This window comes from Mesocricetus auratus, unplaced genomic scaffold, assembly GCF_017639785.1.
Source record: "Mesocricetus auratus isolate SY011 unplaced genomic scaffold, BCM_Maur_2.0 Super-Scaffold_100010, whole genome shotgun sequence".
NCBI classification, from domain to species: Eukaryota; Metazoa; Chordata; class Mammalia; order Rodentia; family Cricetidae; genus Mesocricetus; species Mesocricetus auratus.
This window is the reverse complement of record NW_024429194.1, coordinates 86,618,045-86,645,118: the sequence shown is the minus strand read 5'-3', so window position 1 is coordinate 86,645,118 and position 27,074 is coordinate 86,618,045. Positions and strand designations below refer to the sequence as shown.

The following is a 27,074-nucleotide window of genomic DNA, read 5'->3' as shown; positions in this document are numbered from 1 at the left end:
GGCATGTGCCACCAACATCTACAAGATCCTCTTAAGTAAACTGGATATGGTGGCATAGGTCTGTCATCCCAGAATTTGGGAGGCTGAGGCAAAAGGATTCAAGGCCAGCCTGAGCTACACAGAGAAGAAAATGAAAGGTACTGTTAAAAGTGCCCAGTTCCCAATAGCACACACAGCAGTGACACAGGTCTTCTTTGTTTGTTTCAAACTGTATATATTTTACACAGAAGGGTGAGGTTTGGGGGCCACAAACCCCTGGCCTTCATGTGTGTCGGTCTCTGGGTGGTAGGGTTTGAATAGTTTCCGGTTTTTTTCATTTACACTGTCGTTAGCTCTGTTTCTCTACCTCTGACAGGGTCTCACTATGGCCTGGTATTCACTATGTAGCTCAGGCTGACTTCAAATTTATAGCCCTTCTCCTGCTTCAGTCTCCTGAGTGCTGGGATTACAGGCACACACAGCTGGTTTCTCTTCCTCCTTTTGTACTTACACGTACATTCAGGCTTATAAACAAGCAATAATTATCACTGAAGTTTTTAGCATTTCCTCTAAGATTGTACCTTCTAAATGAAGCCTGTTTATATCCGAATCCACTCACAAACACCGGTGAAGTTGGTGATACTCGCATCTGATTGGTGGAGAAGGCTCAGAGAGGGTAAGTACCTTGTCTAAGAATAACAGATAATCCTAACCCCTCTTGAGAAGTGGATGTTGTTTTCATCAATCCTTAGTGGCTTCTACCACAGGGACAGAGTCCTGGCACAGCAGATCTCCACAGGCTCCTGCTCTCCTGCCCCAAGTTCCTCCCCAACCCCCTCCCCGCCCAGCCCAGCTACTTGAGTAACAGCTTTGGTGAGAACTGGCTTTGAGCTCCAGTCGCAGACGGAAGGCGAAAACGGCCTGTTCAATATTTCCTCCTAATGAGCCTCCGCACGCCTGTCGCCTTTCAGGAGGGAGGCGAGCTCTCTGCCACCGATGTCCTCATATCTATCAGCTCTGTTTACCTGCGGGGTGGCAGAGGGAAGGAGCGGAGTTATACATAAATACCAGGAAATCCACCGAGGACGCCAGGCAGAGCGCTTAATCCCACCTCCGTCGCTAACGACTTAGAATCTGAAGGAGTCACTCTCCCTCCGGTTTCTCTATCTCTAAAGTAAACAGAGGGTAACATGCTTAAGAAAAAAAAAAAAGAATCAATCGGTGTTCCAAAGAAAAAGGATGTGTGCGGGCGGGGCTGGTAGCTCCGGGTTGGACTGACACTCTCTCTCTCTGTTCTGATGATGCTGGAGACAGTGAGCCCTGTCCCACCTCACCTGTCAGCCCTTCCAGGAGGCCGGAGTGTAGTGACACCTCCCCCTCACCTCCAAGCACTTCAGTCTGCCCTCTTGCTCTCCTGGGCTGGCTGTTCCAAGGCATATCCATGTGAGTCATTTCTGTTGAAACCTTCCTTCCAGAAAGATCCAACTCTTCTGTTTTGGACAGGCAGATCTTCATGTCCCTGTTTTACCTTCCCCCAAGCCTGACCTCACACCGCAGGGCCTTTGCATGTGCTGTTCGGTTTCTGGCATCAGCTATTCTGACCTCCAGACTTTGAGCTCCGTCAGGGTCAGTCTTGGTTGTCTCTGATCCTGCAGTATGTGGCAGCTGTCCAGAGACGAATATGGGGGCGTGAGAACAGGTAGGAAGCCAAAGGCCTCTCTCCACTCGATGGGTGAAAACCCCCCAGCGGGTGTGCTTCAACATGTTAAGCAGGTCCCATCCAGCAGGTTCAATCTGTGCTGATGTCCACAGTGGAGCTTGCAGGACCATGTACACCAGCTACCTCACCCAAGCCACAGAACCCAGGGTGCTCCCCCAGCATGGGACAGGGTCACACTGAGAGCCGGGGTCTTGGCAGCCACCTCCTGAAAGGAGCAGGACAGCTCCTGGCTAGGTGTGACATCAAGGGTTTTTACACAGGGAAGAAGTTTCATGCTTTTGAACACTGGCTCCAAGACATGCTTCCCTCTTGTGTACCTCCCAAGCCCTCTCTGAGGAAGGAAAAGCTGCAGCCAAAGGCTTGGGATTAAGCGCAGCTGGCGGACTGCTTGCCTGGCATGTACATGGCCTTGGGCTTGATCCCTAGCACCTAACCAACTGCACACATTGGCATCCACCTGTAATCCCAGCACCCTGGAGGTCAAGGTAGGAGGATCAGAAATTCAGAGTGCTCCTCAGCTACATGACAAGTTCTAGGCCAGGCTGGGCTACATGAGACCTTGTCTCAACAATAACAAAAGGGAAGCCAAGGGCATTGTTGCTGGCCAGCTTCATGGATCCTCAGGCCATGTGCCATAGAGCAAGAGGAGCACAGGCAGCCCTCTCCCCAGTCCCCGGGCTGTTGCGCGTTCCTGGGGCTGTCTTAGGAGACTCCAGCTGGTTCTCCTCTAACCCAGAGGTTAGAAGTCCACTGCTGGCTCACTATTCTCTACAGACTGTTGGGGCTATAGGGCAGAAGTTGCATCCACGCACACGTCTCCTGCTCACCTGGCTGAGTCCCTGCCCTGACCGCTACAGCAGGAAGGCTCCATCTCTGAGGGTTGCCAAGGCACTGTTTCAAAGATGCCAGGGGCTCTGTTCACTTTCAAATCCAGCTTCAATGTCACCTTCATGGCTAAGTCTTCTCTGACCTCCCACTTCCCATTATGACCCTCATGCTGGCCTTGCTCTCTGGGCCCCTGGCAGCAGGTTATTAACCTACCTCATCCAAGCCTTCTCCCTTCCCACGGGAACACAGGTCCTGAGCACGGGCATCACTCACTGGGATGGGTTGGTATGCAATAGGTGCTCATATATATTCAGGACACAAGACCTGGGGCTAGGCAGACAGTTCCCTCTGCAAAACTATTACTGTCCAAGTATGAGAACCTGAGTTCATACCCCAGAACCACATAAAGACCAAGCATGATGCACACATCTGTAACCACAAGTGAGACAGGCAGATATGTGGGGCTTGCTGGCCAGGCAATCTGGCTTAATCTATGAACTCCAGGTTCAGTGAGAGACCCCATCTCAAAATAAGGTAAAAAAGACCTCTGTCTCCCTTCCCCCCCACAATACACCCTATACCCACAGTTACAGCATGAATGTCAGTTTACAGAGTCGTCAAAGTGGATAAACCACTTGCCAGGCTCCTCGCAGAGGGTAGACGAGCCATACTGTTTCTTCTCACGGCTTCTGTTGCTTTGGAATCAGATCCATATTCCTCTCACCCAGGCCCCTGCCGACCCACCTCCCTCTGCTTCCTCAGCACACCCTAGACTAGTCTTCACTGGCCTGGAGTTCTTCCCTGCTGGAGGTCCCGGAGCCTTTGCACCCCCACCCTCTGCTGCCCATGACTGTACCCCAACACAGGCACATGCAGACAGATCTTAGTGCTGGGATTCCTCTTCTCAGGGTCCATCTAGCCCAGCCCTATTACCCCAATTCCAGCTGCCCCAGTTCCATCTTTCCACCGGTACTGTCTGAAAGGGCCTTATTTACCAGTAGAGCCAGTTTGCCAGGGAACCTAGCTCCACGGGCTCAATACCCAAGGCCGGTGCCTTCTCTATCCATTAAACTCAGTCTACTCTCCATTCCTGCTGTGTCCGCCAAGGCTCCTCGGCGTGGTCAGGCATGCTCTCTCATTATGCCTTAGATCAATTTGAAGCTTGTGAATCTGTTCAAATCTCTTCCCAGGAGGAGGGAGGAGTGCCTTGTCTCTCTCTCTCTCTGGGGTGCCTTGGAAGGAGCGGCACACTCCCCAAGGTCTGCTCTCAGTTTGGTATAGTCTGCTGGTCTCTGTGGATCTTGGTGTATCTGCCCCCCTCAATGATGGGAGGCAGCCATGGCCCTTTCAGCTGTCAGTCGAACAGTCTCCCTGCCCCTCTCCAGTAGGAAGGAGTCTTTGTCCAGGGCCACCTGGCTTTCACACAGCTCCTTTCCACATGTCCCCATCAGAGCACTCTGCAAGGTTCCTGGTGTTCTGGGAAGCAGGCACCTGCCCATGAGTCCCCAGAGAGGTGAACCAACTGAGGGAATACTGCCTGGGCTCCTACAAGGGCACCAGCACCAAGTCTGAAGCCGGTACCAACTCTGCAGCCTCCCTGGCTTCCAGCTGGGGAACCCAGTGCCAGTGTCGCTTACCGGCAGTGCCCTTAGCGGCAGGACTCTCTGGGGACTTCCTCCACTAGGGTCTGAGGCTAAAGAGAGGTGGCATCTTTTATTCCACTTTGGTCACCGTAACCTCACAGAAGGGTGAAGCGGGAAACAGAAGGGTCAGATGTGTTTGAGGGCAGCCATTGAGACAAGTGGCCTTTAGGACATGGCTTCTGTGGCTCGGGATCGCAGGGTTAGATCCAGGGGCCCTAGGAACCAGCTTTAGGATGACGAAAAATGCTTCCTGTTCCCTTGGTTGTTCAGAGGTCCTTCTGTGGCCTGGCATTGCCGGGGCCTAGACATGTGCCTGGCTTACAGTCAGCCCTCAGTTGTGGTTCTGAAGTGATGGCCTGTAGTCGTCATAGTAGGTGCACACTAGGGAGTCACGGCATGAGAGATGTGAGGGCTGGGTGCTGCTCTGTGCCTGGGTGCCCCGAAAACAATTGTCTCTCCTTCCTGTGACCTTGGTGAGCAGCCCGACCTTCACCCTCTGCACGCAGCATGGCCTCCACAGCTCCTGCCAAGCTCGGGGAGGGAGGAGGGGAGCAGGGAGCTGCTGGCTCTGGAGTTGACGTTCTGGCTCTGCGGCCCCTTGGCTGAGCTTCATTTTCTCCTTCCAGCTTGTCATTTGTAAAAGTGGGATATTAACAGCCTCCATGCTGTAAGGACAGAATTGGTGGATACATGTAATGCGCTTAGCTCGTGCAGAGGCATGCTGGGTCACCAGCAGTAACCAGAGCCATTCCATGGTGGCCATTATCACAAGGGCACACCAGGGACCCTACACTCCTAGCTACTGCTGTTGGCACGACACTCTCCCGAAATACAGAGGTCTAGGGAGAGGTGACAAAGCCCGTGGGCCAAGGGGGTCACTGAGGAAGTGGGGGTCCCCTGGGAAGAGTGACCGTCGGGGGAGTGAAAGGGTGAAGTGGTGTGTCAGGGTTAGCCTGATGGCGGTGACAGCATGGAAAGTGGTTCAGCTCAACGCAGAGGGAGACACAGCTGCCCCGCTTCTGAGTGGAGAGGCGGCTGTTACAGGAAGTGGCCATCTCTCAGCTGTCTGTACACGCAGGGTTCCCGGCAGCATAGCTGGGAGGGGCTGACTGAACCCCAAGCTGAGCGGTGGGAATGGGCAGGGGTCACTGTTTTCCTTGGAACAGTAGTCCCCTTGAGGAAGAGAAACACCTGGAGACCCTCCAGTCGGGGCTGCTCCTACGTGCCGGTGCTGTGACTTCCAAACCAACCTGGGGTTTGCCTTCTCTACAGAAGGCCGTTGGGGACCTACAGAGCAGGTAGGCCCTATTCTTGGAGGGTGGAAACAGGGGTCAGAGGTACCCTGTGACTGGCCAGTGCAGCAGTGGTTACAGTCACAGCCCCAGCTAAGGATGGAAGCAGCCACTATTCACCTCATTTTATTGACAGCTATGGAGGTATCTGAGAAGTACTGGGCGATTCCATCTTCTGTCTGCTGAAGAGATGAAGGTCTGCTGGGCTCCTCGCTGTTGGGGCTCAGCCCCCACACCCTCACGCCAGGGTATGGAACATGTCCACCTTCTCCCGGTACAGCTGGTGGAACTGTTTGGCCAGACAGTGGAATGGGGCCTCGTAATTGTCCATCTCCTTCTGTAAGAAGTGAGAGGGAGTGAGAGTTTACAGTCTGGGGAAGCTGGCCCCTACTAGAGGCGTCTCTCCCCTCAGGTTCCTGACACGGTGTCGAGACATCTTCATGCTTTTGGGCAGCCGCTGTCACCGTGGAAATTTTATGGGAAACAGAGATAGAAGGAACACACTGACAGTTGCAGGGCATGGACAGGGGAGCCAGGGACTGGCCATCCTTGTGGTCACCGGGGTACTGTGTGGAGGGCATGAAGATGAGTCCCCTTACTTAGCTTTGACAGAGGTCCAAAGGCCAAAGCAAAACAGCAGACAGATGTGTTAGAGCAGAGAATCTGGCCACAGCTGGCCTCCAGGTGGGAAGAGGAGGAAGAGGAGGACACAAAGGCACCGCCCAGCTAGGAGAAGCACACACAACCCCACCCAAGATGCCAGGCTGCAGCAGGGACCAGTGGGGCCATGGGGGGACACGATGGGGACACGGGACCAAGTGGTAACAGGCATATCTTTAAGGAATACACTGGGACTTCTGGGGGTGGCTCCTCCCCAGGGATGGCTCTTGGCTGGAGGTTTAACAGTTTTCCTCATCCCTGATCCCTGGGGTAGCACTGACTGAGCTGGAATGAATGCTTACTTTTCATGACTAAAGGAGTCCAAGAAAAATTTCTATTTTTCAGAGAACTGATCTAAGAGTGGCCAATGGCGGCTCTCCAAGGTGAGGTCAGAGGGTCAGTCAGAAGCAAGGGCACACACACAGAACCTTCCTGACACCACAGCCACCACTCACCTGCAGCGTGGATGCCTGTTTTGTTTTGTTTCTGTCTGTCTCCCAAGTTTTTTATTGGGGCTAATGTTGCAACACCAGGGGACCCAAAAAAGGAACCTGTCTCTCAGACAACTTTTTTTGTTTGTTTTGTGAGATGCGGTCTCATGCAGCTTAGGCTGGCCTCAAACTCACTATAGCCAAGACTGACTTTGGATTTCTGATCTCCCTGCCTCTACCCTCTGGAGTTCTGGAATTACAGGTATGTTTCATGGTTCTGGTAATCAAATGTGGAGTGCCCTGCACTATACAAACACTTTCCTACCTGAGTTACACCTCAGACACCATTACCACCACCACCACCACCACCACCACCAAATTAAGACAGGGTCTTGCTATGCAGTCCATGATGGTCTTGAATTCTTTATCTTCCCCCTTTAGTCTACCAAGTGGTAGGATTACAGGTACACACCATCACACTATCTGGGCATTTTAAGAACAAAGTGGCAGAGAGGACCTACCACACTGCAGATAGGAGATGCAGCTAAGAGTATACAAGGGCTGTCTGAAAGCTTTCAGTGGCTGGCAAAGACGCAACACAACTCTACGCAGGCACTGAGTGTTCCTGGTTGAAACGGGAGAACATCACAGGAGTCAGAGTGTCTGCACTTTACAGAGGAGTGGATGAAGCCCAGAGGTGGGGTACCCTGCTGGACAATGTACCCTGACCCCACACTAGTCAGAAGTGCCCCAGGCCCAGGGAGAAAGCTGCCTAGACCCCACAGTAAGGAAAAAACAAGAGGGACCAGGGGAAGCTGTTGGCCAAGAAACAACAGAGCTCATTGCCAAGAGAGTGCTGGGAAAGGAGGACAGTCTGCAGCCCAGACAGCACCTACTAAGGTCTCCACAGGCATGAGAGCCTAGCCAGCCTCACCTCTGCTTGTGTGGCCATCATGTCCAGGTAGTCAATGTAGCTGAATAAGCTCCCCCCACCCCGAGCGCCACCCCTCCAACCTAAGTGCCCTTAAGCACCAAGCGGAGGGAAGGAGGCCTCTGAAGTCTTGCGGGAGGGTTTCTAGACAAAGTCAAAAGCTCTCCAAAGCACTAGCTGGGAGCACCCATGGTGAAACGCAAGGAATACAATGCCCAGGAGCCTTGACAGACACCATGGAGTGCTTGGAAATAGATGGGAATGGGAATTGAACCATTTTCCAAACACATTAAGGGGCCGCCAGCACCAGAAGTCCTTTTAGCTGATGACTAATCATCATCTTGTACTGTCTGGACACTGACAGAGCAGGCTGTTGAGAGATGGCATTTGGAGTGGGCTCAGACTAGCCCTTGGTTTGACTTAGAATTCTGTCCCCAAGAGCCCCCAAACAGATATCGTGAGGAGGTCAAGGGTGCACACTCCTGGAAGACCTTAGCGTTCAAGTCTTCCTAGACAGGGCTGCGTCCTGGTCTTGGTTCTGCTCTTCCTTATCTGTGCGACAGGGAGAGACACACAACCTCTCTGGGTCCGTCGGCTAACTGAACAACAGAGACAAGAGCGGCTGCCTTGCTGGCGTGTATGAAGCTCAAAAGGTCATTTAGACAATCAAACGGCAGGCCTCGGATGCCCGGGAGGGCGGCCTTCCCCACGGAGGCCGGAACTTGGCCTCACTGGCATTCAATACTTAATCTCACCTTAGTGATAAACAATGGGTTTTGGTTTTGGTTTAGAAAATTCTTTAAATTTTGTTCAAAGAAATCCTTTTCCACTTTTTCGGGGCCCAGAAATGTCAGCCATGGAATGGTGTTTAAGAGTCAAAGAACCGTGGAGGTCTCTCCCGGAGGCTGCTGCACTTCTGAAGAAGTGAAGAGGAGATGGGCTTGGCAGCATCTCAAACCACGGTGGGTTACGGTCCCTTTTTAATTAGAGCTTTCTTAACCGAGCCGCCAGTGGCACTCCTGTTAGCAGCAACTCAGGGGGGACTAGTTAACTCGCACAGTTAATACGGAGTGCTCGACCGCAGCCTCTTCAAGCAGGATTTATGTGCGTCTGTCCTGACACCCAAACGGAGCTGACCAGTACTCGGGTGACTGATGTGTGGGGCCAGGTTTTAATTTCTGGGAAATATGGGTGTTGGGGGAGGGGATGGAGTGGCTGCCAAAGGTGGAGGAGGAGGGAGTGGGGAGCTATGGGTATAGAGCTCTCTGCTTACTCAAAGGTGAATAGCACCGCACAGCCAGGGGGCCCTGTGCAGTGCAAGCTCTCTCATTTGAACTTCATTAATCTAGTATTGTGATAATTGGGACTCCAGGCAGGGGTGACATCCATCTCTGTACCAGCCACAGGTTCTGGGGTTTAGTAAGTAGTAGCAGTAAAAATACCACATTAGGGGGTCATTTCTGTTTTTAAAAGCCAGCATGTTGAGTGTTTACTCAACTAGACGAGACATTGTATTAACTGTTTTACATTCCTGGGTGTAATAGTCAGCAAAGGGAAGTTTCCTATCCCTGTATCTACAGGCGAGCAGCCTGAGGCTCCACAGTATACACCCCTTTCCCAGGATCCCAGAGTCAGTTTGGCTCCTTGCTGCTGGAAGGCCTAGCCTTGCTGCTCTGAAGACTATGCCTTATCTGAGGAAGTGTGCCAGTGGGGGACACGAGAGATGTCTGCATCCTCAGAGCAACAGGCTGTTCCGCAGGCGTGACTGACAGAGCCTGTAGCTGGAGGAGGTGACGCCCGGGTTTGGAGGTGACGCCCAGGTTTGCACTACAGAATTGGGCCTACAGAGCTTAAAACTAGACCTCACACAACACAGCCACCGCAGGCCTAACAGGCAATGCTCCTGAGTGAGGGCCGTGGCTTCTTATGAGATACGGCATCTGGGCCATCTGCATGCCTGTGGTTGGAGGCTCAGAACACGTATGTGGTGTGGTCAGAGTCACACACCTGGAAAGCACAACCTTCCATGTTTCACAAGTAAGAAGGCGTGTCGCTGTGCTGACCAGCCCTGATGATGCCAGTGACCCATCACTCAGAGTCTCTCACGTGGGAGGGCTCTCACATCCAGGATGACACCAGATGCTCCTATGGGACGAGAAGCTGGGGTCTTGGGGCTGGGTGCACCCTGGCCACGTGGGCCTGGGCTAGTCAGTTTTGCACTTTGAAGCTGAATTGTGGATAGGACACGTATCTCACAGAGCTAACTGGGAGGCTCCACTGAAACCAAGAGTCAACACTACGTGTCCTTCAGCAGCTCTCAGAGGTCAAGGGTCAGGGAAATGGGCCACCTTCCACTTCACAGTCTTCCTGAGATGCACACAGCTTGGCCTAGGGCAGGCTGCCTGCCCTGCTTCTCGGTGCCACACAGGATTCTCATGACACACACTGAGCATTCTGGGTAGAATGTCAACATTGGTTCTAATTTAGATTTTTGCATCTGGGAGCAGAACCGTTAGAGGCACCTGGGGTCATGAACAAACCACCAGCACAGAGCTCCCCCAGCTCAGTTGCTCAGAGGATGGGGGTACTCACCACAGATGTTTCAAAGAATTCCAGGCCTTGGCCCAGAGCCCATGCCTGGGCCTGCGAAGAATCCACTGTTCGTCGGCCAGAGAGGTCTGTCTTAGTTCCCACTAGAACACCTACTCAAAAGAAATAACCACAATATTGTGTTTTGAGGTGGCATGCTTGGAGGTCAGCATCAGATGACAGAAGCTGCCCGCCTGAGGTGGTATGTGCCAGCAGGTAAGGTCCCCAAGGGCTACAGAGGACAGACTGGCTTTGCTCTGCTCATGCAGCTCAGCTCGGAGTTCTCTCATGGCTTCAAATATATCTATATTCCTCATCTCCTTAGGGCTAGAAGCACCAGGCAGGCCTGCACCAAGTTTAGAAGAGCATTTGTGATAATTCCCAGCACATGGAACCAACACTGGACATGGTCATTAATGCTAATCTCGGGCCTGGGCTCAGAGTCAGGGACTCAGGTAATTGAGCTCCGTTCCCAGCTGCCTCGGCTGCACTAATTTCTCAGGCCGTCTCTGGAGGCTGCTTTCCCTGGCCTCTAATGAGGAGAATTTGTTGATCTCACACAGGGATGAGAGAGAATCTGATTTAAAGCATGCAGAAGTGACAACAGAGCTGGAATGTAGCTTGTGCCCTGTGTACTGGGGAAAATGAGGGATTCCTCCCCGGAGTTAGCTTTCTGGAAACATCGGTTCAGAACACAGCAACTTCCGTCTCATTATTCAAACTCCCACAACACTTCCTGGTGGGTGGCACTGTGTCCCCACCCCAGGCTTGGGGAGGTTTTCAAGACCATTAAGGGCACAGGAAAGGATGCTGAAGTCAAGGCGTCAGGGGTTCAGGCCCCTGCTCTACTCCCACAGTGGTGTTTGCAATGACCTCAGGCCCTTGAACTGAAGGGCAAAGGTGCTGTTGGGCAGAGGGCTATCCATAGTTCCTACCTGGGAGGGAGATCCCCGGAGTCTGTGCCCGGACCTTCTCCAGCCACTTGTTGCAGCTGACGAAGGACTGCTCATTGGTCACATCGTAGACGAGACACAGGACGTTGGGACTCTCCCACTAAGCAGGAGACAGGAGGAGAACAGGGTGTAACAGGGACTCTTGGGTGGGGGAAGCCCAGCTGTCAGGGAGGTGGCTGGGGGAGGGATGTGAGCTGGGAAACTGTCACACTCACAGATAGCCACCATTCCCCATAGAGTGAGCGGAGGCCAGCCTCAGTGGCTCTCATGTGGAACAGACATTCCCATCTGGGAAAGGTGAGCCTGAACCTGGGTGTGGGGAACTGCTACCCGGAAGGAGCAGGGGCTGCCTGTGCATCACTGCGGTGCCCCAGTTGGTAGAGAGTCTCGCTGTGTAGCTGAAGAAGACAGCTGAGGTGATGCTGACTGGCCTTGGCTGACAGCCATCCAGGGGCAGGACTGTTTACCACCCAGAAGCCTGCTCTTGTCCAGAATGGTTCTACTAGCCCATGCACCATGGTTGTCTTTGAGAGTACACCACTATGAGCCGATGGTGTTCTCCACTATGAGCCTAGTCCCTGGATGTGTCTCCCTGCATCTTCTTCAGAAGGGGACACTTTTGGCTTCTCCCATGGTGCTGCCATCAGCCCTAATGCACACTACACTAAGTCCTGGAGGGGGCTCTGGTACCCAGTGAAGAGCCAGGGCTGATGGCCTAGAGTCCCTAAATATCCTGAAGCCTGTCCACGACAGGGGTCACGGGATGCCCCTGCCTGGGCTGTGGACTCTCCCTCAGTGCACGGGCTCTGGGTACCACCTTCCCTACACAGTTAGGCCCTGATCTGACCTTGTGGGGCGTGCAGAGTCCTGTGTTCCAGTAGCCTCGGAAGGCCAGCCCAGGATGGGCTCTGGAGAGGTTGGCAGAACAAGGCCAATGCAGTGACCCTTCTTGGTGTGAGAGAAGACGCAGAGCCTCACTTCTCACTGGAGGCCTCCCCAGAGGGGAAGGGATCAGTGGTCCTGTCCTGGGAGGTGGGGGAGAGCTGTAAGACCCCCGCCACAAAGGCCTGATCAAAAATAGTGGGCTGGGGTGGGGCTTCAAGGACAGACCGGTTTCATGCTTCCTGGTACATTTCGGAGTTGGGGTAGCCATAATGGACAAGAGGGAACACACACTTGCCAAGGGCCCAAAGCCTCAGCTGGGAGGGACAGTCCTGAATGGCTCCTTCTGACAGCCCCAGTGTATTCCCCTGGGCAGTGCCACTGGAGAAGGAGTTGGCCAGAAGTGAGTGGTAGAGGTGGGTAGGAAAAACACAACACACTACTTACCAGTTTATCCAGCATCTCAGAGAACAGCTCCTTGCCTGCCGAGTCAAAAATGAAGAGTTCCTGGAACCAGAAAAGCGCACCTCAGAAGCGAACACAGAGTCAAGCTGAGCTTTTCCACTCAGCTCTCTGTGGACGTGGCCTGAGGTAGGTAGAGTATGACGCCCACAAGCATGGGTGCCTTCACACACGCTCTACCTTCCCCGAGGCCCCAGAGAGACGGCGAGAACAGTCCAGAGGCAGAGGCATAGCATCCACCCACCTGGCATTGTGACCTGGCTCACCTTGCCCAAGCTCAAGTACGAGTGGAGGGAGCCGGCTGACTGCCCACCTGGCAGGTCAGGACGCTAAGCAGGCTGACAAGTGTTCTGGTGTCCAAAAGGTTACTCTGTGCTTTGTTAACCAAATGCATTCTCAGATCGTATAAGGATTTTTGGTAAAGGAGGTCACCCAGGAGGCCTGGGGACGGTGCTTAAAGTAGGGCAGCCCGTCACTGCTCTGAGATGGTGACTGTGTACTCTGCACACGAGGCTCCCAGCCTTCCTAGCCCCGGTGGAAACCTTCCACAGTGCTGCTGCTTTCTCAGAGTCCCCTGAGGTCCTCCAGCCCCCTCCTGGTGCAGTATCCCCCCCCCGGCCTGGCTCCGCATTGCTGTCTGTTCCATGGCCTGCCCTGTAGAGTGGCTCCTGCCTCAGCCTTTCTTGTAGTATCAGGGGAGGTCTGTGTCTTTTATTCTGCCTACAGGTCTCCTTAAGGACCTGGTGAACGCTACAGACCCTCTCGGGGGAGCAGCCACACAAACATGACATTGTGCCATTCACCCTCAAGACTTGTGGGGCCTCCGGAGGGGTCCCGTTAAAAACTCAGATAAAAGACACCAAGTTCTTTTGGAAAGGCCTGCATCGTGACCCTCCCCTCCTCTCTCAGGCCCTCCCTCAAAAACTCCATGTGTCATTCCATGTCCCTTGCAGGGAGAGGACCCAGCCCAAGGGAGCAGCCCCAAGTCACCACTCACCACACTGTCATTTGTGTCAACAACTGGCACTGTCTTCACCACCAAATCCACACCTGTTGTCTGTAGGAACACCAAGATCACAGGCGTTAGAGCACCCCACAGTGGGAGGTCCAGAATGAGGCAAGCCCCCACCTCCCTGCAGAGGTATACCGGACATGTAGAAGTCAGAGTCCCCAGTGGCCTCCCAACTCCCTGCCCTCCACTGTTCCTCACAATCATGTGGTGTTCTGGCCAGTTCCTCAGGGGACAGTCCTTCACTGGTGGCCAGTGGAAACTGGATCTCCATGTGGCCACTTCCCCCATCTTTTCTCATCTGGGGATTTTGCTAAGTCACTCTCACAGTTAACGGTCGTGTTTCTTTACATTGTGACCAGGCCGGGACTCTACAGCCCCACTTACCAGAGTATAGTTCTTTGGGAAATGGGTCCCGTCACTTCGGAACATCTGCACCAGGGCCGTCTTGCCTACAGCTGGGTCTCCTGAAGCCAGAGCAGAGACAAAGACATTACTTGGGTCTCATCAGGCATAAGAACCTCCTCCTCCACTCAGCAGGACTTGACTCGAAACCAGAAACTTCGCTGAGTTTTCAGAGCAAACGTCTGCAGCTCTCATGGGAAGCAGGGAGGTTGCCAGCAGGGTAAAGGGTCCAGGAGACCCAAAGCTCACCAGGGCTGGAATACATCTCTATACACCTCACAGCCCTGTCAGCCAGAATGACCTAGAAGGTAACAGGGGTTAAGGAGGGCTCCGAGCCCTGGCAACAGAAGTGACACTCTTCTACCAAAGCGCACCCCGTGGGAGAAACCTGTCACCTTCAAACTCCAATTTGCTCTAGAGTCTGGCCAACAAAAAGGAGGGAGCAGCCAACGCATGACCCCAGGAGCCACTGCCTGCATTTTCATCTGTACGGACAGCAAAGACGTCCAGAGGCTGCATTCACTGTGCGAAAAACGCATTTTCAAGTGATGTACGCCATCTTGACGGGCCAGGCGAATGCTGAGCTTCAGACTGAGGAGTGAGCACCCCCCCCCCAGCATCCCCTGTCATATCCTACAGTCCCCTGGCCCAGCTGGGCCGAGCCCTTCCCTCTCTTTGTTCAATGAAAAGCTGCAGGAACCCACACCTCAGAGAGGTTCCTGTCAGTTTTCGGGCCTAGATCTGAGTCTTTTGCAAGCTAAGAGGGAGTGGTTTCATATGGAGTTCTCCGGGGGCTGTTGTAGGGACAGCTCAGGGCTCCTGGCCCTCTCCACTGGCCCACCTGTAGCCTTGGCCATGCTAACCTGCTCGTTTTACATGGAGAGAATTCTGATTCTTATCCCATCACCCAGGTGTTACTGGGCACCCTCAGGGACATCACCTCCATTCCTCCCAGCATTTGGGACAATCTCCATCTTCAGTCTGTTTCACAGTGACTCCCTTTGCCTGACTTCTCCACTCTGCTGCTCGGGACAGTGCTCAGTTTTGACTTTTCCCCACCTGTCATTTTCTCTTGAGACAATTACATGACAACTATGGTGTCTTGATGCAGGAGACCTCCGCTAGGGTCGAGTGAGCCATTCAGGACTTGATTTCCTGTCAGCACTTCCTAGAAGGGAGCAGCCATGGGCAGCGCCCACCTCACAAATCCTTCCCTCCCAGGCTGCACTCCCACAGAAGTCACAGGTGAAGACAGCTCCGGACAAGCTAGGCAACTATCTAGGATTTTGTACTGCTTTGCTTTACTAGGCTGGTCTGGATGATCATCCCAAATGCCACCTTGGGGTTCTTCACCCTGTGACCTCTCAGAGTCTGTGGGCCCCACCTAGTCAAGGGCAGACAGAATTCCTCACGCCTCCTTGATGACCCAGAAGGCAGCCAGTCACTACCCCAACTCCCACTCTGTTCCTAAACCTGGGAGGAATTGGCTCTTCTCCCTGGGAAACCCCCACAGATTGCTTTTGGTTAATTTCATCAAGCTTTCTGCTGACTGCCAGTCACCAGGGCTGGCAGCAAAGCTCCTGTGTGGACTACGAAGAGGGGTCTGAGCACAGGAGGTGGGGGAGCTGATAAACATATTCTCAGAGCAGCAGGATGACGAGTGGAAAAGCAGACAGCACAGCTGAGAAGCAGAGCATCTGAGGGAACATGAGAAACCTCGAGAGCCCAAGATCCCATGTGGTTGCTGGGTGCAGGGTTTCCTGGAGCCACAGCCAGGGATGGAAGACTGCATTTCCTTGGGAAGGCACCCCATGAGGCTACCCATGACCTCATAACTAACTGCCGAGTCCCGAGACCTCTCCTGGGTTCTCACTAGTGAACTCTCTAGATGGGAGGTGGTCTGTAACAGTTCCCTATTGCCCCACCCTGATTGTGTGGTTGTGGTGACCCCGCATGGGCTCCGTTCTGTCACCATTAGCGGCTCCTCTGCCCCCTACATCCAAGTGGGCACTGCTGGGTCATCTTCAATGCTCTGATCCTGGCTCTTCTGTCTCAGCTCCCCCACAGCCCCCATCGCAGTTTGGGATTAAGCCTAGGGCCTCATGCCTGCGAGGCAAGGGATCTACTACGGAGCCACAGCCACAGGCCTGGCTTCTCTCATTCCTCGACCCTTGCTGCCCTAGGCAGGCTCTTTCCAAAGCCGGCCGTGCCTCCAGCCGTTGTGGGGGCTTCCATTGCCTTCTGCAGTTTGCTACTCCACAGCCAAGCCCACATCTCGCCAGAGTGAGGTCTCCATCTCTCTGTCTTTCTGCCCATCACACCACCACGCGCATCCGTGTTCCAGGGTACGACCACCATCGCCTCCTGCACCCTACCGCCCTCTTCCTGATGTTGTGGGCTGTCTCTCAAGCCTACACTTTGGGACCTTCCCCTACCACCCACAGCTGCCCCTCTTTGAGCTTCCGTCTGCCCAGCCCTGAGGGCAGTGATCCCCGCACCTGACCACCCCGGTGTCCTTGCCTCTGATATGCTGATTTCGGTGGCAATGTGGCACATTATGACATCGCCCTAGGGTTGATGGGACCGAATGCTGTGCCAGCCAGGCAGTGCCCCTCCCCAGAGGGCTGTGCCGCCCAGCTCGTGGGTCCCTCCGCCTCCGCACCACCGCTGTGTGCCCCAGTGCTTCTGCTGGCTGACTCTGGCCCTGTCACATCTCAGGAGCCCATTCTGTCATCACCTTTCTCTGACGCCCCACACTACCAAACACATCTCAGACCCATCAGAGTGTCACAGAACAGGCCTGCCCCAAGTCCTCTCAGGCACCCACAGCAGGCACCCACAGCTCTCTTTGGCCAGCTTCTAGCTGACCATCCAACCGTCTCCAAGGGAGCCTCGCAGAAAACCTAGAGGTGCCATGCACGTCCTCTTGTTTCCTCCAATCCAAGTCCAGATCTTGTCCTTTCTCTCCAGGCAAAGCCCAAATGGCTTCGTGTGTGCCTCTGAGGTCATCCGTCCCTCTGTTGTCTTTACCAGGGTGGCTATCATATCAGATTCATGCTCTCAGAAGGGATGCCAGGGCTGCACTCCAGCAAGTGTGACTGTTGCCTCCATACCCTTACACAGGTGGTCATCACCAAAAGGGCAAAGACCTGGGGCCAGACTCCAGCTCCACACTCATCGTGTGACATTAGGTCAGTTACTTAAGTCCTCTCTGTCCCCCTTTCTACATCCGTAAAAAGGGCTAACAACTACCTACTTCACAGGCTGGCTAGAGAGTTAATGAGTCAGTATGCCCCCTGCCTGGCCCACAGTGCTGTTAAACGGACGAAGCGCAGACCAATGTCAACTGTGCCTTTTTACCCCCTCCATCTCGAGCCAGAGAAGCGGCAGTTGTGTCTGAGGCACTCCTCAGCCTGACACACAAAGGGCCCACAATTCACACCTGCACATCTGGGTTCTTCCCGATGAGGGAGTTGGGCCCACGGCATCTCGTATGGTGACCCAACACAGCAGATGCTCAGCAGACATCTGCCGGGTGACTGGTTATTACGTGAGAGAACACATGTGGCCTACAAGGGCTGAGAAGAAAGAGCTAGGTAGCGTGCGTGCGTGTGTGCGTGTGTGCGTGTGCGTGTGTGTGTGTGTGTGTGTGTGTGTGTGTTTGTATATGGCAAGGGTGGTATGGAGATGAAGATCTGAATGTGGTTCCACTGGGGTCTGTTGGTACCTGGAGGCTCCCGAGGGGAGACCCCTGAAGGCCTTAACTAGAAGCTGTGGACTGAGGACCAGGTTGGAGTGGAGGTCCAGAGCCACTGCCGACTCTGGCTGGGGCTGGAGCCATGTGGCAGGCACAGTGCCTGGGTCTGGACCTAGGACAAGTGTCTTCATTGCTCTGGGCCTTGCTTGCCTCACCGTACACAAGGATGACACAGGGCTGGCTGGTGGCTGTGAGGGCTAGCAGAAACTGGCCCTGAGGGTGTGGCGTGGGGCCAGCTCACAGCAAGTCTCAGGAGAACGGCTCACGACAAGAGCTTCCTGCTTCTTTGAGAGCTCATCAGCTAAGGAGGAACGAGCAGAGAACAGCAGGCAGAGCCGCCCACTTAGAAAGAAACTTTAACTTTAGAAAAATGAAGATGTCCCCAACTTACCCGTGCAGACGCTGAACGCTGTCCAAGGCAGCAGAGCTGGGGAGAGGAGGACTGACCAACACTCTTTTGTTACACAATACTGCCTCCCCTGGTGCTCTGGAGAGCTAGGGTCCCTTTTGCTGCAACAGGCTCTGAGTCACGACTGTCACTCATCTTTCTGCGTGACCCTTTTGTTTTCAAATTAGAAAAGTCATTAAGGAAACTATCCCCCATTCTCAGTCTGTAGGATAAAGATCCGTAGATACCACCCAATGCTTGCCAACTTCTTGATTGCAAAGAAGAATCATGGCTGGGCATATCTGAGAAATTATCTAGATTAGGTTAACTGGGGGGAGCCCACCTCCAAAGGTGGGTGGCGCCGTTGTATGCACTGGATCCCATCTGGATGAAAAGGAGACAGTGAGCTGAGCGGCTACGCTTCCTGGCTGTGAGTGCAATGTGACCAGCCAGTAGCTGGCTCCTGCCACTGTGTCCTGCCCCACCATGCCTGGCTATCCCCTGGAACTGTGAGCCACAATAAGCCCTTCCTCTTAAGCTGCTTCCTGTCAAGTATGCTGTCATAACAACAAGAAGAGCAGCCAACACTTCATCTAGGAATCCTGTGTGTGACCTTCCCTAGGGGCTCACCCTACGCAACACCACTAAGTGCCCCAGCCGGGACCACAAAGAATCTACCCTGCTGTGCCGTGGTAAAGGGGTTAAATGAAATACAAGTGACTGGCACGCAGTGTTAACCAATCTGTCTACCAGCTATGCAAATAAATGATCTTCTCAGCGTTCGGGCTGGCTCAAGGCAAGCCCACAGGTGTGAGCACCAGGACTCACTCACTCTGCACGTTATCTATTTAATACTCACCCACGCTCTAGGCATTGTCCAGGCTATTTCCCAGGTCAGCCAACAATAAGGAGATTCGAGATTCTCACTCCCGGGGAAACCCCTAGTCCAGACTCTCAGCTGGGCAGCACGGTAACCCACCCTTCCTATCTTCCTGATATCAGAGGTTGTTGGGGCCAGCGTAATGGCTCAACCTTTGTGGGGCCAGCATCACTGTTGCCTAACTTTGGGGTACCGTCCGTGTTTGTACTGTAAGACTCCCTGGTGAAGATGGTCTCAAAATATGGGAGGGAGACGGGGAACACAGCTGCAGTTACAAATGTGTCCGAGGAGAGAGGGAATTCTGGAATCTGCTCTGTTGGTCACTATTCCAATGGGAGACAGGCAGTGGACGCAGTCGTGAACCAAAAGTGCCTGACTTCGGATGGCTCAGGCTCCGAAGACCACGCGTTCAAGCGCATTTTATCACTCACCTGCCAGGATGCACTTGGCTGCTAGCTTCACCATGGTAACCAGCCGCTAGCAGGGACTGGGGAGGGGAGGGCTGAAAGAGGGTTAGGATTCGGGGACAGCTGATCCCAGGGCCTGAGGCCTCGGTGAGTGGATGGATGGATGGAGGCCCGGGAGCTAGGGTTGGGTGGACATTGGGCTTCAAGGCCTCAGGCAGCCGGCAAAGTTGCCGGCGGAATGGAGCGGAGCGGAACCGATCCCTGCCCAGCCTTCCGGTCCAGGCCCCTTCAGAAGAGTTGGGACACAAACGACTAGTCCCGCTGGTCCCAAGAGTCGCGCCAAACAGGCTCCTGGCAACCATCGCCAACCCGCCTCCTCCCTCCATGTTGTCCTCCGATTGGTTGCTACCAAACGCTCGGCGCCACCAGAGACCCAATAGAAGAAGGAGGTGGGGAAAACTGTCTCCCTTGGGCCGACGATGCCGAGAGGTTTCTGCCTTTAACGGCTCTCAGCTTGGCCAATGGCTTCAGACGATGTCAGTCTTTGGAGAAGCAGCCCAATCAGGATGCAGCTGGGGGCGGGGATGAGTGGGGCTTTCTGATTGGCCAGAGTGTGGTTCGAACACGCGATGAGAGCTCCCCCTGACTTCCTGGGAGTGGGGTCGCCCACATGGGGCGGGGCGACGCCGCTAGAGCGGCGCCTGCGCAGTAGAAGAAGTCGCGGCCTCGAGATCCCTGTGCTGGTGGCTGCGTCCGCAGACCCCAGGCTCGATGGAGCGCCAACACCTCTAGCACTGCCTCATGTCCAGAAACAGAATGCCGCCTTTAAAGCCCAAGCGTGTTATGCGCCTTAAAACCTGAAATGGCGGGGAGGGAAGGATGCGGAACGCTGAGGGAGAAGTTACAGTGTAGATGCAGGAAGGCCCGCTATGATTTGAACAGTGGGAGATTGGGGACAGCACCCCTGCGTTTCACCTTCCGGGAGCTGGACGGGAAGGAGGGATGGTCACAAAGAAACGTTAAATATTTGGGTAGAGACCTTTGACCTGAGGGAAACTCATACACTGTATACATATGTAAATACGTACAGATTTGTTATAATGTATCAGTTAAACGGAATTAAAATATAAAATCCAAATTAGACGCAATTTGAAAGTGATACCTGAGTGGATGGGAGGCCATGGCAACCTGGTTGAGCAGATTTGTGCCTCTCTCTCAGTCGGCTTCCTCTGTTGTGGATGAGAGGATGCTATCTCCATGTTGCCCCTCAGGAGGGGAGGGCGGGTAAATGTCATCTGACTTTCCTAGGAACCTCTCTTGCTTTGTCGCCAAGTGATGGGATACGGCTGGGCAAGTCACCATACCTCTAGACCTCTGATAAAGGTAGGAACCACCCATCTCATGGGAGGAAGGAAATAGACACGTGTCTGTGTGTTGGGGTTTTGTTGCTATGACAAAACAGCTGAGAGAAACATTTTAAAACAGGAAAGGTTTAGTCTGGTCATTTGGTTGAACACCACAACAATGGTAACATATAATCATATAGCCACCTATGATTATATGCTATATAGGAGAGGGGAGGGAGAGCGCCAACCATATGCCCTCAAAGACACGCTCTTACAACTAGATTCCCTTTCTCACATGAGGTAACCATCGGTGGGTCGATCCCCTGATGGAGTCAGAGCTCCAGTGGTCACTCCACTCCAATCATGTCCGCTAAAAGCCTTAGATCTGAAAACCCCTGCTCCGAGAGCCAGGCTCTCAACACAAGTCTTTGGGGTGGGGTGGGTGTGTATCCACCACCATGGCTCAACATCGCTGCTGCAGGTTGGCCACAGCTCTCTGCCCGGTTGCTTCTCACTGGGTCCCAGATGACAGTAATTTGACAGTCACTGACGGTGTATTTTATTTATTCTTTGTTTGTGGTATTGGGAGTTGAATCCAGGGCCTTGTGCTCACTGGCCAGGGCTCCATCACTGAGCCACACCCCTCCCTGCCCAGCAAGCATCCATTCTTGAGTATCAGTTCTCACACAGGTAATGTTGCCCCTGGGGAGGGTGCAGCAATGGTTCCCAGGGTGCTAGTCTGGTCCTGGCTCCTCTCTCTCCCCTGACTGCACTCTGAGCTGGAGCTGAGTCTCTTCTGGACAGGAAGGGTTAACAGTACTCCTTCTGAAGCTGTAGGTGTGGCTGTGGGGGCTGATGATGAAGGAGGGTCTCTGCACAGGGGGCTTTTCTAGAGAGTGGATCATAGAGGCAGCCGCTGACACACTGTTCCCAGGGACCTTTGGATCATTCTGGGGTCACTGAGTTCCTGACAGCCTGGACAGCAGCATGCATGAGCTGTAGCATAAAGCCAGTCAGTGACAGCTGCCACAGTCTGTGCAAGAGGCACGGGCTGCCCAGGCCCACTGCATAGCCCAGGTTCTCCCATAATCACACTGAACAGCCCGGGGTCCTCCCTCTGTCTGGATGACACTGGAACCCCATTAATTACGTAGCATAGTAGCAAAGTTGTTAGGAACAAAACAGACCATTGTGGGAGGGGATGAGTAGGGAGTGGTACCTCGGATAGTTTAGACTGAGCCTCAGAAAGAATGACTTCCGGGAATCAAGCTCTATCATTCTGATGCATGTGTCTGGGGCCGTGTTGAGTAGAGTGCCAGGATTTTGTGGGGTCTTGTGGGTGTAGATCAGGGTTTCTCCTGGGCACAGCTGACATTTTAATATGGGAAACTTTTTGTTTAGGGTGGGAAGCTACCATGAGCTTTGCGAGATTTTTTTTCTTTCCCCAGCATCTCTGGGGACCCACTAGCTATCCAAATAATCACCCTCTGTAGACAACAACAAATTGTCCCCAGACATTGCCAAATGTCCCCCTTGTGGGGTCAAACTCTTCCACAGACAGGAACCACTGATTTAGAAAAGGCTACTGACTTAAAATGAAAATCCTAAGGTCTTGGGACCAGACTGCGCAGCTTTGATCTCTTTCTGCTTGCCCCTCAAGTCTTGGCAGCTCGGCTGTCCTACCTGCTCCCATGACAGGACATGGATGTGCAGGAGGGGAATGGCTCTGATACACAGCTTGGGACTCGATGAGTCCCCTGGGGAGCTGCATGAAGCAGCGGCTATGCTCTGCTTTACAATGGGCTGTAAGGCAAGGCACCACATCTGGTGTGAAGCTTCCTGTGGCAATGACCTTCGAGGTTTGTGTGCCCATCACCGGAGTGGGACTACTTGTGTGTGTCTCTTCTGGTGCAATGCTTGGCAGTGGAAATCTCAATAAAGGGCAGAAGCTGTAGAGCTGACACCCCCCCCCCCGTCGTGCTCAGAATGCAAAGTGGAAGAGCCCAGAGCTGTGAGCTGTGCCTGCCAGGCAGGCTGCCATGTGCCGATTCGGTCAGCAGGGGGCAGCAGTCGCTGGGGAAAATGCCAGCCACAGGCAGGTGCCAAGCACTCTGGGCTTTTCATGGATTTCAGGGATTCTTTTACTTAAAGTTGAGTGAATCACCTCTCCAGAGTCACTCGAGGCCTCCTTTAATGGCCCTTTGACAGTTCATTTGTGAACAGCAAAAGCTGCTCTTCCAGAACGGTCTATGTTCAGTGTGTCTTGTCCTTTCCTGGGTAGATGAGGCACTAGGAGGCTGGTAGTGGATGGATAACTCAATCGGCTCTCCCTGGAGGCCCATGGCTTAGTCACACACCCCAGAGCCTGCTCTCTTTCTGTGCTCTGTGCATAAAGATTGTGTCGCTGTGTTCAGAGGGTTCACTAGCACAGATGGCTTGGTGTGACAGAGGCCAAACTCCACGAGAGCAAGGTGAGTTGTTTTTAGTGTTTTTGTCTGTCTTCCTTTTGTGGTACCCTCACCTCGAGGACACACCCCCCTGCCCATCTGGCCATTGCCCATCACCTGGGACTACTTGCACACTTTCTTAACCTGACCTTCAGCGCCCCCCAAACAGCACAACTCCCTGTCCTCTCATTATTTCTTAAGATCGGCTATTGACTTCCTGTGTTCCATTTCCAGTCAGCAGCTGGTGTAATCCTTAAACATAATTTAAGGCCACTGAGATGGTTGGGAGAGTAAAGGCATTGCCAAGCCTGGTGATGTTGATTTTGATCCCTGGGCCCCTCGTGGTGGAAGGAGAGAACCAATTTCCTCCCCAAGCTGTCCTCTGACATCTCTACATATGCCTCGAGGCACATGCCTCGGGGCTTCACTCTCTGAGGCCAATCGGCTTCCGGCTTCCAAGGACCAGCAGATGCGACCCTCCTGTGCTGCCCCAGGGTCTTTGCATCCCCCCTCCCCCCCCCCCCCCCCCCGTCCTGCTTTCCTTGACTCAGACACCTCATTCTGCTCTGGCAGCTGCCAAGGCGTTAGGTTCCAGGCTCCTCCTGCGGCTGGCACACTGACCAGTGGTTTGCCAATGTGCTGGGGCTCCCTGCTTCCCTAAAAGCCTCACTGCTGAGCACAACCTTCTGTGATTGTCACACAGGAGGCCACTTTGCGTGGCTGAACAGGGGGCATACACAAGAGTCCCTTGTTCTCTCCAACAACCTCCATGAAGGTGCAGTCTGACAGCTCACTCTGCCTAAGATGCACTGGTCAAAAACCCGGAGATCTCCCTGCTACCGGGATGGGTTCCATTCAGAGGTCAGTTCCCTGACACTTCCTTCAGGTAGCTTTAGGGCGTCAACACCCAAGGAGCCTTTGTGGCTGCCACATGGCAGCATTACCAAGACACCTGTTGGTGGCCCACAGGACAGAGCTGAGGGCCCTTTTTGGATAGGACTGGCCAAGCACATTAGCAAGGGTTGGGTGAGGTAGGGGTGACTGGAGCCTCCAGAACATTCCAGAGCTCTTCATCTGTAAGATCCCACAATAACATCTGTCACATTCTATAAAGGGAGCTATAAAAAGGAGACAGACGATCCTTCAAACCTCCCAGCTTATACCTTCTGAGGCCAAGTGCCCCAAAGGGATGCCCCCGGCTCTCTCAGGTGGCAGAGGAAGGCAGGTGGACCTTTAAGTCAGCTGATTCGGCTTGGAGGCTGAGTGTAAACAAAATGCACACCAGGGAGCCAGGAGCCCAGAGCTTGCCTTAGAAGCACAGGGCTGGGGGTGGCACTGTTGGTAGACTACAAGCACAAGGATCCCAGCTCCAGCCTCGGCGCCCACACAAAGAAGATGGGTGTGATATCAAGGGCTTGCAACCACAGTGTTCGGGAGGCAGAGACAGGAGGATTCTCGGAGTTCAACACTCAGCCAGCCTAGCCTATCTAGCAGGCACCAAGCCGGGGACAGACCTTGTCTCATAAAATAAGGTGGAAGGTGCTTGATGAATGACACCAGATGTGACCTCTGGTCTCTGGTCTCCACATGCAGCTAGACACATATGGATGTCTCTAAACACACACACACACACACACACACACACACACACACACAGTGGAGTTGGGTGCAATGGTGTGTACCTGTGGTCAGAGTTGCTCAGGGGGCCAATGCAAGAGGATGGTTCAAGAATAGGATTCAAACTCAGCCTGAGCATAGTAGATCAAAAAATTAACCCATATCAAAGCAGCAGTAGTGCATGTGTTGGGGTCACCTGCGCATCCCCACCTGCCTTGTTAGGAGGCTTTTAAAGACCCCCAAGATCTGATCTAGTGGAAACAAACACTTGAGCTCCTGCAAAGCTAAAGGGCAGACGCCAAATGATGTGACGTCTTGGCCTCATTCAAGCTCCTGCTATGGGCACAGCCATTTGCCAGAGGACACGAAGGCTCTGAGAAGCTCGTCAACTGACATAAACCACAGGACAGAAGTTAGTGTTCAGATCTGTCCCCAAGCCTGACTCTCCCAGCTGCAGGCTGGGCAGCCCTGGGAGAGCTCATGAACCCAGTCGAGTCCTTCTATGTATGACAGGACCTAACCTGCAGAGGTGCATGGGCTAACTGCACAGAGAGCACTTGTCGTGGTGACACAGTAAACTCCAGGCAGGTGCCATCTGTGGCCATGACTCTAGAGCGCCCTATTTTTAAAATAATGAATAAGCGAATAGGTGAATTAATAACCTGAAAGCTCTCTCTTCTCCAAAGACAGGAAGCTTCTTTTGCAAGAATCGTGAGACCCACGGGCAATGCCTTTTAAGTAGAAACAATGTACCAAAGAAAGGCATTTAGCAGAACTGGGTGTCTTGGCAGTATCTACGTCTAAGGCTGGCCCCACACCATGACAACGATCTCTCTAGCCTGGTAGACAAAGTGGAGGCTTGTGACGATTGGGCAATAGCCCTCCCGCAGCTGACCCCTGCTCCAGGGTTGGATTTTGCAGAGCTGTGGGGGCATAGCCATTTCTCATCCGGTAGCAGCTTGCCAGACAGCTTTCGCCAGAGCAATCTGTCGAGCTGATCGCCCTCAGCTCCTTCCTTGAGAGTTTACAGATGTGAGCTTAACAGAGAGAGTGACAAGTGTCTTGAGACCCGGAGAAGCCAGAGTAATCAGAGAGGGGAGCTGGCTCCTTGCTGGAGAGCGGCCAAGTCAGCACAACGGGTGCTGCCCTGAATACAGAATGTGATAGAATATTCTCTATTTCCCAGCATGACTGTCAAGAGCCTGCAGAATTGGAACTGATGCCATGCTGGTCTGTCGGCCGCTGAGTCCCTCCTGTCTTGTAGCAGCTGCAGAGAGCTAGGTGCTTTCCTGTGAGAATCCTGGATCTAAGTGCACACCTGAGCTGAGATGCACCGAGCCTCGTGGCCCAGACCCTTTTAGCTTGGGCAAGCTAGTGAGTCCCGATGTCATCATCATCCTGCTCAGTCTCCCCAAGTTCACCCTCAGTGAAGACTTGAGGGGAAGAGGTCCCTTGTAAGGGGTTCCCATAGCACCCTTAGGGAGTGTGTCAATAAGCTGGAGAGGAGGCAGAAGAGGGGTCCTCCAGCCCACCCTCATGCTGGGGTCTTTTGGCCAGGAGCAGGCACCGGGAACTGGAGAGAGCTGAAGAGCTGGCTTGGAGAGGAAGCTGCTGTGCTCTGATTCAGCTCCCTGCCCCGTACCTGTTGCAGGCTCTTCCCTCTGGCCAGGCCCCGGCTCTGTGCTGGGCTGAGATCAGGGGCCTTTGGACAGCAGGCTTGGGTCTTCAGGATGGGAGGTGAGAGAGGCCACATCTCTGCATTTCCTGTGTCACCTCTTTGTACCTCTGGGGTTGTGGCAGAGAGGACAGAAAGTCCTCCACAGAGGAGCATGGGGAATGTGACTGTTAATGCTGCTGGTCTGTCCGGAAGGTTTCTCTTTGTAGCCAGAGAGCTCTCCATCCTTCCATGTCGAGTGAAGGTGCTGCGGCTTGCACGGTACCTTTCCCCTCAGCTGTTAGTTTCCCAGGGCTGCTCTGACAGACGACCACAAACGTGGCCCCTTAAATGACAGAAGTTGAAGCTCTAGATTCTGCAATTCTGGTGGCACTGGAGCCACGGTCCCTTAGAAGGCTCCAGAGATCATCCGCTTTCCTCTGCCAGCTTCTGGCGACTCCTGGCCACCCTGGGCCCCTCTGACTCTGACTCTGTGTACACATAGCCCTCTCCCATGTGGCTTTCATTTTTGCAAGGTCATTAGATTCAGGACACACTCTGATCCAGATGCCCTCACACCAAAGTCCTTACCTGAATGCCACCTGCAATTTACCTAGTCTTATTCCTGCTATGGTCAGAGCTTGAGCTTCTGGGGGACATGCCTTCTTTGGGAAACATTGTTCAGTCCATTACATGTGTGTGTGTGTGTGTGTGTGTGTGTGTGTGTGTGTGTGTGTGTGTGTATAAGTGAAGGACCGAAAATTGAAATTAGTAAAAGTTTAAAAACCTGGGCC

The 27,074-nt window shown here is 53.5% G+C and overlaps 1 protein-coding gene across 4 annotated transcripts; it reads right to left on the bottom strand.

Annotated features, from left to right (window-relative positions):
* Positions 1 to 193: 193 nt before the first annotated feature.
* On the bottom strand, positions 194 to 19,583 carry Ift27 (intraflagellar transport 27). 4 transcript variants are annotated; one of them, XR_005880113.1, is made up of 9 exons: positions 19,241 to 19,578; positions 13,767 to 13,846; positions 13,368 to 13,427; positions 12,356 to 12,415; positions 11,009 to 11,126; positions 10,077 to 10,186; positions 5,583 to 5,799; positions 1,362 to 4,835; positions 194 to 1,004 (listed from the first exon to the last, which is right to left on the bottom strand). XR_005880113.1 is itself a non-coding variant. In XM_013111399.3 (7 exons), the coding sequence occupies exons 1-7, from the start codon at positions 19,272 to 19,274 to the stop codon at positions 918 to 920; spliced, it is 549 nt and encodes a 182-aa protein (XP_012966853.1). In that variant the 5' UTR covers positions 19,275 to 19,583; the 3' UTR covers positions 194 to 917. The 4 variants fall into 4 exon arrangements, 2 of the variants coding, with proteins under 2 accessions (XP_012966853.1, XP_040610150.1); XR_005880114.1 differs by lacking the exon at positions 1,362 to 4,835; XM_013111399.3 differs by lacking the exons at positions 1,362 to 4,835; positions 5,583 to 5,799 and having other exon boundaries at positions 19,241 to 19,583.
* Between the last annotated feature and the right edge of the window lie 7,491 nt (positions 19,584 to 27,074).

What these genes read in the sequence shown, in the direction of transcription:
- Ift27 (XM_040754216.1), bottom strand. Translation starts at nt 19,274, where the DNA reads ATGGTGAAGCTAGCAGCCAAGTGCATCCTGGCAG. An exon ending in AGCCAAGTGCATCCTGGCAG is followed by an intron (nt 13,847 to 19,240) that starts GTGAGTGATAAA and finishes CTCTGGCTTCAG; the next exon opens with GAGACCCAGCTGTAGGCAAG. An exon ending in TCCCAAAGAACTATACTCTG is followed by an intron (nt 13,428 to 13,766) that starts GTAAGTGGGGCT and finishes GTGTTCCTACAG; the next exon opens with ACAACAGGTGTGGATTTGGT.